Source organism: Podarcis filfolensis, assembly GCF_964270895.1.
Source record: "Podarcis filfolensis genome assembly, chromosome: 4".
Lineage (NCBI taxonomy): Eukaryota > Metazoa > Chordata > Lepidosauria > Squamata > Lacertidae > Podarcis > Podarcis filfolensis.
Window position 1 is genome coordinate 31,077,006 of NC_139607.1, and position 18,141 is coordinate 31,095,146.

The window sequence follows — 18,141 nt, forward strand, 5'->3', positions numbered from 1 at the left end:
AAAGGAAGTTGTTTGTTGTGAGAGTAAATGAAGAGCATGCCTTTTGTGTCATTGTAATGTGCCATCTGCTCCCCTTCGAGTCCCAAGTGGAAGGACCCAGTTTAAGAAGTTAGCAGCAACTCTACTTTCACGTCTTATCCAAGTCAAGACTACCTAGCTGGCCTCAATGATCAGTCAAGTATTTAACAGCACCTAGTTTGCAAGGGTTACTAAACAATTTCTAATTACAGGATCAGATACATAAATTGAAGACTAGTTGATTGCACTAGTACCGCTTATTCTGTAGACAGAAAGACAACACAGGCTTAATTCACACTCTGTGACTGTGTGCAAAACCTTTATGTATCAGCGAAGAAGAATGTGTGAGAAGGGAAGTGTTTTTCCACACATTAATATCCCAAGATGAGTTTACCATCTGGCACAGTGGATTTCAAGTCACCGAGAAGTCTTAAACACGAACACTCATAAAGATACTTTTAACAGAGCCATTTGCTGGTGTGTACTTTAAGTTCCATCAGTTTGATTCTGATCTTTTCCTTTTGTGCCCTTGCCATCTCTCTGTAAACTCCCCCCCCCCCCTTCTCATACTGGCCAAATTGATCGTTTTATTGTTACAGCAGGATGAAAATAATTTTAAGGAAGGAGTTTTCATACAGCGTTTTGAATTCTCTATTGATAACTACACTGAAAAGGTCCTGGCGATACCTTAGTAGAAAATATAATCTGCTTTGTTCTTTGTAGGTATGTTAAATGCCTTGATAAAAAATTGTATGAAGCTTGTACGTAGCTGCACCAAATGTTACAGCCAAGCCTGTAACATATAGCTAAGAACAAATGGTGTAATAGAGAAGGGAAAACTATGTTTCACTTCTGTACATGACTATTGTGATGAACATGACCACTGTTTACTCCAAACTTCTGTTGTGGTGTTTTTTTTTCATTTAACTAAGAAGTTGCTATTAAGACTGAAAAACTTGTAGCCCATGGTTACAATTTTGGCAGTTCCAACATTTTTGGGTAATGATACTATCACATAACATAATAATGGAAGCTAAATTTCATGTGGATATCCTATTTGTGATAATTAATATGCATTCTTCAAAAGTCTTCATCTAAACCACACGTAAAACCTCATTCCAAATTGTAACAGGTGATGAAATGGGCACATTTAGATGTGACAGCAAACCATGGTTTCCTGTCTTGTGCACAAGCAGCCATGAACCTTGGTTGTGTGCAGCCTTTCATTTCCTCTTCCTCCTCCACATGTAAAGGGAAGAGACAGCCAGCCATTTGTCATTGTGTTCAAATGCAGCAAACTGTGCTTTGCCCTTCAAACCAGAATCTGAACCATAATTCGATCTTGATTCATAAATGGCATCTTGTGCTTTAGCTGATAAGTGACAAATGCTAATAACCTATTTTTTCACCTTTTGTTGTTGTTGTTAACCCAACTCCCTCATATTTCATCTAAATATTGCAATTTTATTTTAACGCTAATAACCATATATTGAACTCTGCTCTGTACTTGCGTGCTGAGGTCCCCCAAAACACCCCTACCCCAATAACTCACACATCACTCATAAATTTTTGTTTAAGGTTTTTGGCATAGTTTTGGCCACAACTTTATTAACATACAAATTGTGAGTGGTTGCTTAGGCATTGGTTATGACTAGCTGTCCCCCCCGCCTTGGGGGACAGCACTGACTCCCGGATTCCAGCGAGAGCCAGTGTGGAGGAACAAGATCAGGGATAACTGGAGCTGCGACACAGACCCTCAGCTTCTCCCCGCATGCTCCCAGGAGCTTACGCGGCCCGCACCCGATTCCAGGGGTTTGGACGAGAGGATGGTAAGCCCCTGAATTCCTTTAACAGAATTTCCATGCAGCAGCAGCATTGGAGGGGCAGGCACAGCCAATCCATACCCCTCCACCAACCAATTTAAACCAATGCCTAACCGCCAACCTTACAAGTTGTGACGATTTGCTACGCAGTAGGCAAAAACCAAATGGCACACACTAATCAGCCAAATGGAAAAATTCCTACCAGGCCCCCGCACCAAGGCGGACGACCCCATGATAGGCATAGCAAGGTCAAAGCACAAGCCCAAAAGGGAGGGCGGGCGGGTGATCCGGTTCCCACATTGAAAGAGAAAGCAGCTTGCTGTAAACCTTGTTTAAATAACCTGTTCCCACCCCCAAATTGGCAACATCCATTTTATCCCAGCAACTCAAACAGCCAATCCTTGCCAGGCCCCTCTATCTTATACTGCCTGGCAACTATGGGGTGTCTTGCTAGGCCCCATCCGCAACACGTGCTCTCCTTTAGTGAGAACACGCTTTGCGTGCTGAGGTCCCCCAAAACACCCCTACCCCAATAACTCACACATCACTCATAAATTTTTGTTTAAGGTTTTTGGCATAGTTTTGGCCACAACTTTATTAACATACAAATTGTGAGTGGTTGCTTAGGCATTGGTTATGACTAGCTGTCCCCCCCGCCTTGGGGGACAGCACTGACTCCCGGATTCCAGCGAGAGCCAGTGTGGAGGAACAAGATCAGGGATAACTGGAGCTGCGACACAGACCCTCAGCTTCTCCCCGCATGCTCCCAGGAGCTTACGCGGCCCGCACCCGATTCCAGGGGTTTGGACGAGAGGATGGTAAGCCCCTGAATTCCTTTAACAGAATTTCCATGCAGCAGCAGCATTGGAGGGGCAGGCACAGCCAATCCATACCCCTCCACCAACCAATTTAAACCAATGCCTAACCGCCTTGCTTAGGCATTGGTTATGACTAGCTGTCCCCCCCGCCTTGGGGGACAGCACTGACTCCCGGATTCCAGCGAGAGCCAGTGTGGAGGAACAAGATCAGGGATAACTGGAGCTGCGACACAGACCCTCAGCTTCTCCCCGCATGCTCCCAGGAGCTTACGCGGCCCGCACCCGATTCCAGGGGTTTGGACGAGAGGATGGTAAGCCCCTGAATTCCTTTAACAGAATTTCCATGCAGCAGCAGCATTGGAGGGGCAGGCACAGCCAATCCATACCCCTCCACCAACCAATTTAAACCAATGCCTAACCGCCACAGAGCCTTAGCTCACCGCCAAACCACTCACAAATGCAACCCTTCCTTCAATCCCAAAGCAACCGTAGCCAACCAGGTGTCGTTCCCCATAGGGGAAAGATGTACCCTAAAGGGGGCAGCAGCCTTGAAGGCAATCACAGGGTGCAAAATCACGGAACCACCTGAAGCAAGGACCTATTTTATTTTACTTTATTATTTATTTTATTTTATTTTATTTTCCACTGCCTTATTAACATGCTTTCCGGCATCTTCGGTGGTAGTTTGTCTAGGCATTGGTTCCCGACTAGCTGCACCTGACCTCAGCAGGGCAGCACTGACGACTGGGCCCCACCATATCGTCAGTACAAGCAAACATTGTGGGGGAGCAATGAATCCCAAAGCAACCGCATCCAGCCAGGTGTTGTACCCCATAGGGGAAAGATGCACCCCATCTGCCCTAAAGAGGGCAACTGCCTTGAAGAAAAACAGCAGGGTGCAATATCACAGAGCCACCTAAAGCAAGGACCTATTTTATTTTATTTGTTATTTTATTTTATTTACTTTATTTATTTTATTTTATTTTCCACCGCCATATTAACATGCTTTCTGGCCTGCTCGGTGGTAGTTTGTTTAGGCATTGGTTCCCGACTAGCTGCACCTGACCTCAGCAGGGCAGCACTGACGACTGGGCCCCACCATATCGTCAGTACAAGCAAACATCGTTGGGGAGCAATGAACCAGGATCAGACTCAAGCTCACCCCAAATGCTCCCAAGGACTCTTGCGTGGCCCTACCCCTCGAAAGGGGTTGACAAAAGCATGGCAAATCCTTGGATTCCTTTAATGGAATATCTTTGCACATTGGAGGGGACAGGTGCTCAAACCCCCCCTCCAGATCACCTTGAACCAATGCCTTAAATTATTTTGAGTCCAGGGAGAGCTGCCATCAACTCGAACCAAGCCCTCTTGCATGCAGGAATGCAAACTTATGCTGGAGGAAGACGGCAAATCATTCTCGCCTAGCTGTACCACCAGCACTGCGGGAGGACCTGCACAGGTCACACTTGACCGCACCAAAGGAAGGATCTCCTCCCAAAGCATTCCCCATCTGGACATCCAGTATATGTTCACATGGGCAGGAAGACTGAGATGGCGCCCCAGTCCAGACTCGTCAGCGCGCTTGCCAGACGAGTGTATGCTATGGCCCAAATGCGCACAGCTGCTCCTATGAAAAAAGGAAGTAACAGACAAGCATCAGCACAGACATCATTGTGACACTTCCTGATATAACCCTTGTCAGCGTCAGACTTCCAATGACCCGTATTCACAATCCTGTCTACTGACAGGCCCCCAGTGTGCAGCCTTTGCAGCAGCCCTATTCAGAAGGAATGAGGCGTGTTCAGCGGTAGGCAAGCCGCAGGCCGTAATAACTGGTGCACGACGTAAGCACATTGATGCCTGGCTAACAGGAACCCATTTTCATGCACTAGGAGCGGGCCAGCCCCCAGGGGAATGAAAAGCCAAATATTTCTGGTATCCATAACTGGGCAAGGGCCCTCCTCACCTGTAACGGGAAGCCTGATTGTGGCACTCCTGCCCACTAAGTCCGTTTTAGAGTTCCCAACTCTAATGACAAGCTCCAAAGCAGATAAGGAAAAGTCCTGAAGCAATAAGCCTCCAGACTCTCAGCCCCGTGCTGGCTCCAACAACCATTTCCCCAACCCTCAGTGCACCAAAATGCAATGGAATACTGAAAGGAATCTCGCCTTGATCTTTTACCAGCAGATAAGCTTTAGCTTGTTGCAGATACTGCATAGGTAAAATTGACCGACTTCCTGCCCACTGTCCTATGAGGTTGGAGCCTATTCCAACCTTCCAAGGCCCTGCGCACTACAAACTTTATACAAGGGTCTCTGAAAATTAAAGCTTCAGTATAACAGACATTGCAGCGGACTGAATTCTTATAGTTATAACAGCATGCCCAATCTGCAGCAGGTGGACCAAATACTGCAGGATCTGCTCAGAGGATGGGGGCCAGTTCATCGGAATGGCCAAGGACTGCCAGCTTAGGGCTAAGAAATCCATCCAGGCCTTCCCATAAGAGCTAAAAGCAGAAAGGGAAATGGAAGCTGCTGCTCTCTGTAATTACTAATTGTTGTCAAAATGCCACAGGTGGTCTGGAAAAGTCTGGCAGTAGCTGAGTGTCTGGAGCCCAGGATCCGAAGCACTCAATCTGAAAATGGGATAGAGTGTCAGTGACATCTTTAGAGGATCCCGTAATCAGGAGAGCAGAAAGCACAATATTAAACCTTAAGCGGCGCAGCTCAAAAGCGTGAGCGGAGGGGCGGAGACTCTGCTGGAGCGTGAGGACTGTTTTGCCAAGACGCTCACCACTACCTGGTTATCAGACCAAAAGCAGATCTGATGTTCACTGAACTCCTCGGGCCACATGTGAACTGCTACTACAATGGGGAAAACTCAAGAAAAGTTAGGTCACATGATTGCCTCACCATACCGGGCTTGAGGCCATGGCTTTGCACACCAGCAGCCCCTGAAATAAAAACCAAAGGGCAAAGATCCAGCAGCATCAGCATGAACCTGAAAATCCCTGTGCAAGTTCCAGGTATCCTGCCATGGCCAACTACTATTGCATACATTTAGGAATTGCAACCATTGCATGAGATCCCATTGCATGTATGAGAAAGGTAAGGGGACCTCAGGCCGCAGGCAGCCTGGCCTAGTGGAAAGGGAAGGGGCGGCCTGGGGCAACCACTCTGCATGCAAGATTAATTAAGTGACCCAGCAAGATCGGATCTGATGAAGCATCACTTGCTACAGAGGAAGTATTACAAAATAACTTCCTTCAAGGCAGACAGCTTCTCCATAGGCAAGTGGTATGTTTTAGCAAACGATATCCATCTGGATCCCTAAATAAAATGGGAATATGGGCAAAAGGTATTGAGGTATTGCTTGCCAGCTTCCAGCCCCTGCTTGGGCAGGGGGCATCTTGTGCTGCCATCATAATACGTAAATTTACAGGGCTGACGCTGGCCAGAACCCCTAAAGAAGTCCCGACAAAGCTGCTGCCGAGCCAGCTTCCTTTTCAGACACACACTCTGTGCAATGCAACTACACACTCCATGCAACACAACTACACACTCCGTTCAATGCAACTACACACTCCATGCAATGCAACTACACACTCCGTTCAATGCAACTACACACTCCGTGCAATGCAAAAACGCACTCTGTGCAATGCAACTACCCTCCATGCAATGCAACTATACTCCCTGCAATGCAACTACACGCTCCGTGCAATGGAACTACATACTCCGTTCAATGCAACTACACACTCCGTGCAATGCAACTACACACTCCGTTCAATGCAACTACACACTCTGTGCAATGCAACTACACACTCCGTGCAATGCACACACACTCTGTGCAATGCAAAAAACACACTCTGTGCAATGCAACTACACCCTCCGTGCAATGCACACACACTCTGTGCAATGCACACACACTGTGCAATGCAACTACACACTCCTTGCAATGCGCCCACAACCACACTCCGTGCAATGCAACTACACTCCGTGCAATGCAACTACACTCCGTGCAATGCACACACACCCTCCATACAATGCGCACAACCTCCGTGCAATGCAAATGCAAATCTCTCATGCAATGCAATGCAAATGCAGCCCGTGCAGCGCTGTGCCCTGCAACGCACAGAGCAAACTGCAATGCGGGCACGCAAAGGTGCTTTCTCCCGCTTGCATATTGCAAACGTGGCGCCTGTTACATCCCTCGCAGTGAGGGAACCACCAAAAGACCCTCGACACTGGACCTAAGTGTCCAGGTAGAGCAATGGGGGAGCATGCAGCTGTCCCATATAGGGACCAATCCTGCAACCTAGGCATTACCGGCAAAAGCCCTGTCATAGTCCGCAAAAACTAAACAATGTAAGGAACCGGTGAAACCAATGCTTCATGGACCACATGGGGACACTATTCAGGCCGGAAACGCTTCCAGGCCATCGAATTCTAGGGCAAAGCCCTAGGATCACGTGCTAGGCCAGGCATGAATGTGTCCATCAGAGACTTAAAAATTAACTGCTACCTGTAGCAGACTTAGGCTTGGAAGTTATGTGCAGGCCAAATAGGCCTCCCTGCCTCTGCTCTTGAGAATCTTAGTCTCATAGCAATATTAAAGGAACTCAATATAGTGCTCCCGCCCAAGGCTAGATTAAAATTTGGCCAACAGCGCTGCACACACTCAAATAAAGCCAACCTTCGGGGGTGCTATAAACGAAAGCGATTCCAGCTAAGCTGGGAACAGCCCTGACTAGCCCCACAATTTACAACAGGAGAAATGGGGGAAACCTTTTTTGCGAAAGAAAGCCCCTAACGGGGACTCTCTCCCTATTGGGAAAGGCAAGCCACAGATACAGGGAGAATCTTCCCACAGGGCAGGGTAAGGGATGGGGTGGGAAATCGAATAGGAAAGGGGAATTAAATTATTTAAGGGACTAAAGAGGATTAAAAGAAGGGGGAAATAAAGAAATGTAACCAGACAATGAGAAGATTGCATCACTGTCCTCCAGACAGTCCAAGTGCTCCACGTGATCCGGTTCCCACATTGAAAGAGAAAGCAGCTTGCCGTAAACCTTGTTTAAATAACCTGTTCCCACCCCCAAATTGGCAACATCCATTTTATCCCAGCAACTCAAACAGCCAATCCTTGCCAGGCCCCTCTATCTTATACTGCCTGGCAACTATGGGGTGTCTTGCTAGGCCCCATCCGCAACACGTGCTCTCCTTTAGTGAGAACACGCTTTCTTATTTCAGCACTAAATGAATGCATGTGGCCCAGATCTAGAATGAAATTAATCCCAATATGACCTTGTTCAAATATTTTAGCACCAAAAATGTAAAGGCTACTGCAGATGCCTTATCTGCTGTTACACATGTAATGGTTCAACTTATTTAAAATTGTTTTTGCTTTATGTGCAACAGGTTGTGCTTTCATTTTATTGTACTTTTCAGCCTAAAAAAACCATACCAAAAGACATCTCTGTTGCAGATATAAACAATGTCATATAAAATTTCTTCATTGTTACTCGATTTCCCCATTAATATATGTTTTTAACTGTCTGCCAACCTGGAAACATTTTCTTGGCAACTCTGGCTGATTTGGAAACACTGAACATTTTTTCCACTCCTCTTCTGTCCGCATATATTCTGCCATCTGTCATGTTCTGGAAAACAGACAGTCTCATATCATGTTCTTTACGGTTTTTCACATTCTCTTTTATATTTGTTACTTGAAATTGGTCCAAGGTAATCTTCAGTCTATAGCAACTGCTTAGTTAGCAAAGTTTAAAAATAGCATGCGTGTTAGTATTCACTACATGTACTATTGTAGCTGCTGCCATTATTATTATTATTATTATTATTATTATTATTATTATTATTATTAAATCTACAGAGACCTGGACCTGAATTATCTTAGCTCTTTTCTGCATAGTCTCTTTCCTCATTCCCAAGAGTCGTCCATTTATCTTCATTATCCACTTGTTCCAGTCTGCTGATAGTTTTAACCAGGAAACAAGCTGTATTAGCTTTGCATAGCAATTCAGGAATTAGAATCCACAGCTCTTGGAGGAATAAGGCCAATGCACCAATAAAGATTGTACCTTGATTAATCAAATAATCTCAGTTTGCCTGAGCTGGGCCACTGTTCAGACAATTGTCTCATCACATAGCCCACTGCTTTTGTTTAAGCACTTAGTTTCTAAATAGATACTGAGATGCAACAGAGGAACACGATCAATTCTTTTCCTTCTAATCTGTTTTAGGGGCAGGAGGAGATGGATTTATTATGAAAGTACCCTGCGTTCTAAACCGCCCTGTGATCTTCGGATGAAGAGCAGTATATAAATTAAATTAAATAAATATGTAATTATTCTAGAAGGTACTTTAACCCAGTTGCTGAGCTCTTGGAAAACAGCTGTTTACATCAGGGGTGGGAAGAAGACAGATTGGTATCTACTAGTAGACCTCTGGGTGATTTGCAACTAAAAGACTATTTTCTTCTTCGAAATTAGGCTAAATTCTAATTAAGAAAGCTTAGGGGAGGAAACTAGCAGGGGTATTTCTTTTGTATAAACGAGCTGCAAACACATTCCTGGTACTTAAAGCAATTCCTGCACTGGTTAGGCTTGTGCTCAGAGGTACTATGCTGCTTAATTCACTTCAGTGTGACTTTGCCCCAAAGCAGCTATATGGTACCTGGTGGTGTAAGTTGGTGGACATTGGGGTTCTAATAAAAAGCATAGCAGATTTTGGATGTGCCATTCTTCATGAAAGTACTGAATGACTGACCCAGGAAGGTTAAGTCCTCTTGAAAATGAATTTGTCATATCCAGATTTTCTTGGATTACATCTCCCAGCCAGCATGGTCAGTAATCAAGAACTGATGGCACGTGGTCCAGCAACTTATGGAGGTTTGCAAGTTCCCCAGCCCTACTCTAGAAGGATTTCCAAGGGCCAGGGAGATGTTGAGCGTAGCACGTCCTGATTTACTTCTTATTACAATTAGAGGGACGTGGGTGGTGCTGTGGTCTAAACCACTCAGCCTTGGGCTTGCCAATCAAAAGGTTAGCGGTTCGAATCCCCGCGATGGGGTGAGCTCCTGTTGCTCGGTCCCAGCTCCTGCCAACCTAGCAGTTCGAAAGCATGCCAAAAAGTGCAAGTAGATTAATAGATTAATTAACAAACACCGGCTCCCTTGGCCTGTAAAGCAAGATGAGCGCCGCAACCCCAGAGTTGATCGCAACTGGACTTAACTGTCTGTGGTCCCTTTACCTTTTTACAGTTAGAGGATTACCGGTAAATTAATAAATCTTAGGTCGAATCTGATCTCTCCCTGGGCAAAATCCTGGGGAAAAACAGAATCTGAACAAGGCCTGTGTTGAAAGGCTTTTACTGTGTGATTTTAGAAATTCCTGAAGATTACTTGCATTTTATTCTTTATCAGATGAGAGTTATAAGAAGAATTAGAAGATGAAGAATTTTACTAGAGATAAGTGAATGAGAAAACAGTTTAGATTGCAAGCTAAATGATTTTCTGATTTAAAGGCACCCACAGAGGTGACATGTGGCTAATAAACTATGTAACATTTGTAGCCCCCAATAAAATAAAAGGCTGTGTCTTTTATTAGAAAATAAACTTTTTATCAAAGAGGGATTAAAGGTAACTGTCATAACTCACAATCTTTAAATAGTTTTCCCTCTGTTTATTATTTCAAGATTGTGTGTCAGGCTAATCAACTGACAAAATGCTGTTACATATTTTACTGCAAATAATAATAATAATAATAATAATAATAATAATAATAATAATAATAAATATTTCCCCCTGTACCCACAGGTCTCAGGGCAGTTCACAGGATAAAATTACAATATAAAACCACAGAATACATAACCCAAATAAAAACAGAAACACCCCCCAAAAAGAAAACACAAAAGGGCATTGGATGACAGTCACCCAAAGGCCTGGTTAAAGAGGAACATTTTTGCCTGGTGCCTAAAGGTGTATAATGAAGGCGCCGAGTGAACCTCTGGGGAGAGCGTTCCACAAGCGGGGAGCCACTGCAAAAAAAAGGCCCGTTCTCATGTTGCCACGCCTTCTCAAACTCCACAGGAGTGTGAGATTCCAGGGGTCGAGGCGTTTACCCAGGGTTTGTGTTTCCTTTGGAAATGAGGCACAGTGGAGACTGTGGTATCTTTATTATATATGGTTTATTAAATTATATTAAATATAATTTTGAAATCTCTTCTTTTTTTTTAAGGAAATGACCCATTCATGGCCTCCGCCACTTTCTGCTATTCACACACCTGGCAAAGTGGAACAAAACAAGTTTCCTTTCACCAACAAGGTAATTAGCTTTATCTTTAACCTTTACCTTCCTGCATTCTAATGAGGAACCTGAGCTACATGGGCCATATCCAGCACAGTAGCTCCACTGGAACAATGGCTTTCTGTGTGCATAACAGTTTCCTGTTGGGGGAACCATGAGAACAGATTTGGGGGACATGTGAGGGGAGGAAAGAACGGAAGTCTTATTGTGCCTGTGGAATTACACATGCAGAGCATTGGATACAACCCTGTGTCTTAACTGTTTATATACCATCTGTGTTTCATCTCCTTTGGAGTTGAAGATTGAAAATATAACCAGAGAGCTGACCTGAATGTAGTATTTTGCATAGCTTTGCAACTTCAGATCTACAAATTAAGCCTTTGGAACATTTCAAACCTAGTTGTCATGTGTGCATTTTCCTCCCCTCCTAACTTTAACTTGCATAAGACAATCTGCTTTTTATCAACATTCATTTAAAAATTATCCTCATGACTGCTTACCATAAATCTGCCAAACCTACACCATCACCTGCTGCTTCTACTCACCTCTTTGTAAATCTTCTGTCAAACCTCTGCCCTTTTTCTTTACTTCTGCTTTCTGTGTTATTGACTACTGCTACAGGCCAATGATTGTATCAGGTCTTGTGATTTGTAAAATATCAGCAGCACACTGTTGATTATAAATAAGTGTGTGGTTGTTTTTGTTTTTTAAAAAAAGTTGTGTTGTGAAGTTGTTGCCATTACAAAGTTGTGTATCTGAAGCACAGGAAGAGAGGCAATGCCAGAATAAAATCCCTAGCAGCGTCATACACTGGAATAGCCAACCACATTGGTTCATAAAGGGGAAATAGCAAGGTAGAGCAAGAAGTAGGATAAGCAGTTGTAACAATTAATTAGAAAGGAGATAGGAGCATTAAAGTGTTTCCTATATTTGTATTGATGTGGTAAATTAACCACACATCTCGAGAAAGCGGTAGTTTTTGCTCATTTATGTTTAAAAATATAATCTTGATTATGTTAGCCCTCAGGCATTTTGAACTACTTTTAACCTGTACTTCAGCTAATTGCTAGTCTGACAGCTTGAAATTTACACTGTATTAAATAGGCAATTAAAATTCCACAGGCTGTCATGGCTGCAGCCAAGCTTATTTGATATCAGTCTAGAAATCAAAGCTAAATAGCTGTCTGTAAAAATTTCATTTTATTCCTATGGAATATGCTGTATAACAATAAAGGAAATTTAATGTCAAGTAGACTTATTGGCTTCAATTCAGCTGGGGACTCAGTGGTATGCCAGACATACCATTTGCACAGCTGGTTTTGTCTTCCAGTTCGTTCTTCAGCCACCCCTATGCTGAATTGCCTTTTTAAACTTAGGGGTTGGTGGCAAATATAGTCCAACCCAGTGATTCGGTAAAAGAGAATACAGAAATAGGAAGCAGCAGAAACAGCAGTCCACAAAGCCTTGAAGATCCAGGCAACTGAATACAGGAGTGTGTATCCTCTAATCCCAGTGGCAAACTGAACATTTCCAGTATTACTCAATTGGGGGCATAAAGTTTCAATTTGTGGTCATTGTTATAATACTGGAAAAGAGAGCTGTGCACTGTGCACTGTGCACTGATACCTGCATACAAGATGTTTCCTTACACACACATTTTTTGTGTACAGTGGTACCTCGGGTTACAGACGCTTCAGGTTACAGACTCCGCTAACCCAGAAGTAGTACCTCGGGTTAAGAACTTGGCTTCAGGATGAGAACAGAAATCGCGCGGCAGCAGCGGGAGGCCCCATAAGCTAAAGTGGTACCTCAGGTTAAGAACCATTTCAGGTTAAGAACGGACCTCCAGAATGAATTAAGTTCTTAACCTGAGGTGCCACTGTATATGTTTTATTTTTAATGGCTTTCTGTAGCTATATGGTATTATTTCATAATAAACTTAATGAGCACAATTTTGCAATGTAGTTACATTATTTCATTTATTTATTTAGACTTAGGCTCCATCTTTCCTTTGCTATAGAACCCAAGGCTGGATCTACACTGACCTTTTTAACATTATTATAAAGATATTAGCTATATCGTTCTAAAATGTCACAGGGCATACCGCTAAAAAAATGTTCATTACCTTAACGTTGTTCCTCCATAACAGCAGTTTCCCTTACTGCTTGGTTCTTGGTTGCTCTGCAGTGCTCTCTGGTGCCACGTTTTAATAATGCATTATTAATGTTCTTAGCAAAACGTAATGTGACCCTTACATTTTGAAAACCATTCTTTAACTCTTTCTTAATGTTATAAACCATGAGTGTAGATCCTCTCCAAGGCTTCTAAAACTCCAAACAAACATGATTTGTGTATGTGTGTGTGAAATATGAAAAAGAAATACTAATAATACCACTATAAGATTACATAAGTGATTCAGCAAACAACAGGACAGCAGGTCAGCAAAACAGAAGAGTAAAAAAAAACCCTCTTCAGCCAAATGCCTGGTGGGGGCGGAAATATCCTTGTTTCCTCTAACTATCTCTCTGAGAGTTGACTCTGTTTACAAAGGGAGATTGCTTTTTTACGGTGCCACAACTTTAAGGAAATGTCCTCTGCACATAAACTTTGCCCTTCTATTTGAGGGACTTATTTTGTTACTGCTTCGGTTGCTGTTGCACAGCAAAGACCACGAGGGGCAACCCTGCCATGTCCCTCCACATGTTATCAGTCATTATTTTATCCAATCCATTTGCCCGATAACTGCTATAGATTGTGTAAATTTGTGTATTTTAGTTCACTAGCCTTTTGCCATGTTCTGACTACCTAACAGTTGTACCAGACATCCGCACGCCAGTCTATCCAAGGCTTTAGAAATGTCTCATGAGAGTAAAGCTGCCAGTTTTCCTAATTTTCCTCCCATAGCTAATGATGTTTATTGCTGTCCACACTGACTCCCTTAGCTGGGGACATGGGGACATTACTGTAACTATCTTGACATTGACTTCTACATTTTAGTTGTCTACCTCTACGTTTCTGTTCCCCCTCTCTTATGTTTTCGTCTGAGTGTCCCTTTGACATCTGAATTTGTACATGGCAAAAACGGCAAGCCCTTTGAGCTCCTGTCTAGTTAACTTGGGAACCCAAATGTGTGTGGTTGTATGAGTGATACTGTTCTCTGGAAAACCTGAAGAGAACTGATGTCTAGAGTGGCAGCCATTTTTAGTTTCGTTGTAGTAAGAAGTTTATCTGTGTCCTGCACTCCAGTCTACTGCGTCATTGCTTTGCAAAGTTTGCAGCAAAGATGACATGGTGTTAGAAGAGAAATTGAAAGTAAAGCAACAAATGATAAAAAAGAAAAAATACCCAGCTAAACACTCCTGCAAAATGTTTGAAGAAAAGGAGCAGAGAACTGGATAAGGTGGAGACTAGAGTTTGAATTGCACTCTCTTGTAAGTGGAGCAGATAAGGAAGATAAGAGAGACTTCAATGAGTGCTTGTTCTTCATGGCAGGTAAAGAAGCAACAGCAGTATTTGATCCCTTTCAGTTTGATGATGACAATGCAGATAAGAGAAGCATTCAGGTTTTGATTAATAAATGTGAAACATACTGCACGCAAAGAAGGAGGATTGCATATGAAAGGCACATATTTTTCACAATACTGAAAGTGAATGATAGAGTGAAATCCACAAGTCCACTTAAACAGCGTTAAATTAGTCCAACTCAAACCAGATTTACTGCTTGTTAGCCAATCAGGATATTTACATTGATATATAAAAATAGGGGTGGTTGGCTTTTGCTGCTCAACTCCCCAAGGGACTGAGTCCCCATGTCCATGATCAGTCAGAGATGAATGAATGGAGACAGGATGAGGTGAAAGCAAGGCCGATCTTTATTTTTCTGTTGCAACAGAGTTCCCTCCCCTCCTAGCAAGGAGGCAAGAGAGACCCGGAACCAAGAAGAAACATCTCTTTTAAGAGTTTGCATTTTGGCATGGAGAAGGACATTGCCTCTACAAACAGTCAGAAATTACATCACACATAAGGTGGGGTTACTGTGGCTCAGGCAGGCCAAGGTGCGATATTCCTGAGGAACTGGCAAGTTTTACATAGTTCCAGACACAGTTTACACACAAAATAGCATTTGTAAGACAATCAGGATGCCGGTCAGATATCCCTCAATACAGAGCATCTGGGCAAACAATGGCAATTAATACAAAGGAGGTTCATAGATATAGGAGAGGAATCCCTTCAGGAACTTCCCCTGATTGCTATCTGCCTATATGTTCTCAGGCAAGGGCGATTAAGGAGGCAGAGGAAATAAGTCTTCAGGAGAGCCAAGAGGGTTTTTGGATTGCTCTCTTGTACTGTTTTATACGTGGTTTATATACTTATGTATGTGTGTTTACCTTGTGCAATTATCAACATTTATTCTATATTTGAGACCTTAGAATTCCTATAACAGTATACTCAGTCAATAAAAACAGTAAAATAGATACATACAAAATATGTTATACTATACATTAATATAATTAAAATTATGCTACTACAGAAACTCTTTGACATATACTTATAGATATCATCTGAAACTGTAAACAAGTTCCATAAAGGCAATTTAACAATTCTGGCAGCTTTTGTACATCACATAATATGAATAGCCAATATGAATCTTATTTTACTTAAAGGAGAGTTATTTCTAATCCCAACAATAAGGGGCTTGAAATAGTGGATGCTCAGATCTAAATACAAAGGGCGTTCCAGTAAAAAAGAAAAGAAAGGTGTATCATGTCTTCTACCTTCGAACATCTGGCTGGGCAATGTCTGGCTACCCCATGCTGAACACCACAGCATCCTTCAACCTCTGTCAACTGTCAGGCATTGTCTGCATTGGGTCAAAAGCCATGCCAACTCACATGAACAACTAAAAGGCAAATATGGAGGCAATTTCCCAGGAAGGACTGCAAATGTTTGATAAATGTAATTGAAATTATGAGTGCGCTCAATTGGAATTTCAGTTAGTAGGTTTTGATGTCAGGCCGTATTGAATCTAAGAGCCACGATTAATTTAAATTTGCTACAAGGAGTAATGATGTAAAAGAAATAGGATCAGTGGGATGCTCATACATATTACAAAGTTGTGTCTCCAGGAGTTTCTTGCTTATAAAGAAAGTATTCCATTAAAGGAAAACCCTACAGGTATCGCCCATGCTTCATACTTCCATCTTGGAATGTCCCAGTGGCTTTTAGTGACAAAGTTCAAAAGCAACTGGATTGCATGGAAAAAAGTAAGGTGATAGTCAAGATGAAAACGAGCGTTGTGTCAGCAAGCTGTATCCTCTGCCAGTTGCTGTGGCCCCAACGTCACACCAGGATCCACACGGACACCTGTGAATGTAATACCCAAGCCTAAGGTCTTTGGAATGTCAACTGGGAAAAAGAGTGTCAACACAGAGAATGGAGAGAGATGGAGAGAGAAAGGTCAATTGTAAAAATGTTGGGAGGAGAATTGTAGGAGGAACGGGAGTGAAGAAGAGCAGCTGAGAAGAAAGACAAAGGAAAGCACCGGAGTGGAAAAACCAAGCATAAAAAGGAAGAGGAAGGGACAGAAAGAACAGCCCTCAGCTGGTGAGGAATAGCAAAACGCAGCAGCCCAAGGAACTGTGAAAGTGACTTTCACCATCCTGATGAAACTGTGCTTGTAACTTACCGTGGGTTAGGGCTTATTTGTCTTTTTCCTGTATATTTGCTAGTTAGTTAATGCTATGACTCATTTAAAATGGTAAAGATTAGTATATGTACACCCACTCGCACCATTGACTCTAATGCGATTGCCAATCTGCCCTTCCTCATCACAGAACTCTGAGGCATTACGCCATCCCTCATTGCTGCCCCATTGGGTTCTGGTGGTCAAAGAGTGAATAACCCACCCGCTCCAACTACCACTTTCACAGGGCCATTAGTTGTCCTGTGAAGGTGGGGCAGGGTATTAGAGACTTTTGGTAGACCATGCAGATTTTCATAAATTCCAGGTTGGGTGTGCTTACCACAAATTATTCCTTCCTTCAGAAAACTTCACCACCTCTTCCAGTGGTGATTAGGCTGCCCTCAGCAGCCCAGCAGTATTCCCTTTTAATTGGGGACAAAATTCCCAGTGGGAATGATGTTGCACCTTAGGGATAAAAGCTGGCTACCCAATCCCAATAATGCCCTAGGGAATGGAGCTACATCATGGATATAGTGTTATTGTCATAGGATATGCTGTCTCAGGGGACGCGGGTAGCGCTGTGGGTTAAACCACAGAGCCTAGGACTTGCCGATCAGAAGGTCAGCAGTTCGATGGGGTGAGCTCCCGTTGCTCGGTCCCTGCTCCTGCCAACTTGGCACTTCGAAAGCATGTCAAAGCGCAAGTAGATAAATAGGTACCGCTCTGGCGGGAAGGTAAGCAGCGTTTCCATGCTTCTCTGGTTCGCCAGAAGCGGCTTAGTCATGCTGGCCACATGACCCGGAAGCTGTGCACTGGCTCCCTCGGCCAATAAAGTGAGATGAGCACCACAATCCCAGAGTCGGTCACTACTGGACCTAATGGTCAGGGGTCCCTTTACCTTTACCTATGCTGTCTCAGATTAGAAGGGACTTCTACTGAGCTCCCAAGGACAGCATGGCTGCAGCTTGAAGTGGCTGCAACATTTTTTTCCTTGTAAAAGTAGAAGAAATGGAAAACCCTGGGCCATCTCAGCATTAAAGGTAAGTTCACCGCCGACGCCCATTCCCTGCTCCATGTTTGAAAATTCACCTACCTCCCAATATTAACCTACTCTTCAGCAAATTTTTCCACTAATATAATTTCTGAAAATCGCTGGGCCAATACTTTGGACCAGCACTTAAAAGAAGCAGTTCTAAGAGAGCATGCCTACTGTCAAATAAATCACCATAAAGTTGCCAGTTTCCAGAACTATTTCATCTATGCCAGTAGTGAATTTGGGGAAATCCTGCCAGATGACGTGAATGCTAGGCAGTGTACATTCAACACACCTTTGACAGGTTCAGACTTTTAAAAAATCAGTATCGCTTCAGAGCTATACCACAAGGTGACTCAAGGCAGACATTTTAGGGAGGATTTTTTCCCATGAGGAAAGGTCAGGCAATAACATAACGTTTGGCTAGAAATGTTCCTAGAAGG

General features: G+C 43.3%; 1 protein-coding gene across 8 annotated transcripts in view; it reads left to right on the forward strand.

Annotated features, from left to right (window-relative positions):
* AFF3 (ALF transcription elongation factor 3) overlaps positions 1–18,141 on the forward strand; it is a 239,607-nt gene that overhangs the window by 121,413 nt on the left and 100,053 nt on the right. For all 8 annotated transcript variants that reach the window (XM_083610449.1, XM_083610448.1, XM_083610447.1 and 5 more), the window contains one exon: positions 10,914–11,000. In XM_083610449.1, the coding sequence (XP_083466575.1) occupies positions 10,914–11,000 (87 nt within the window). The remainder of the gene's footprint in view (positions 1–10,913; positions 11,001–18,141) is intronic.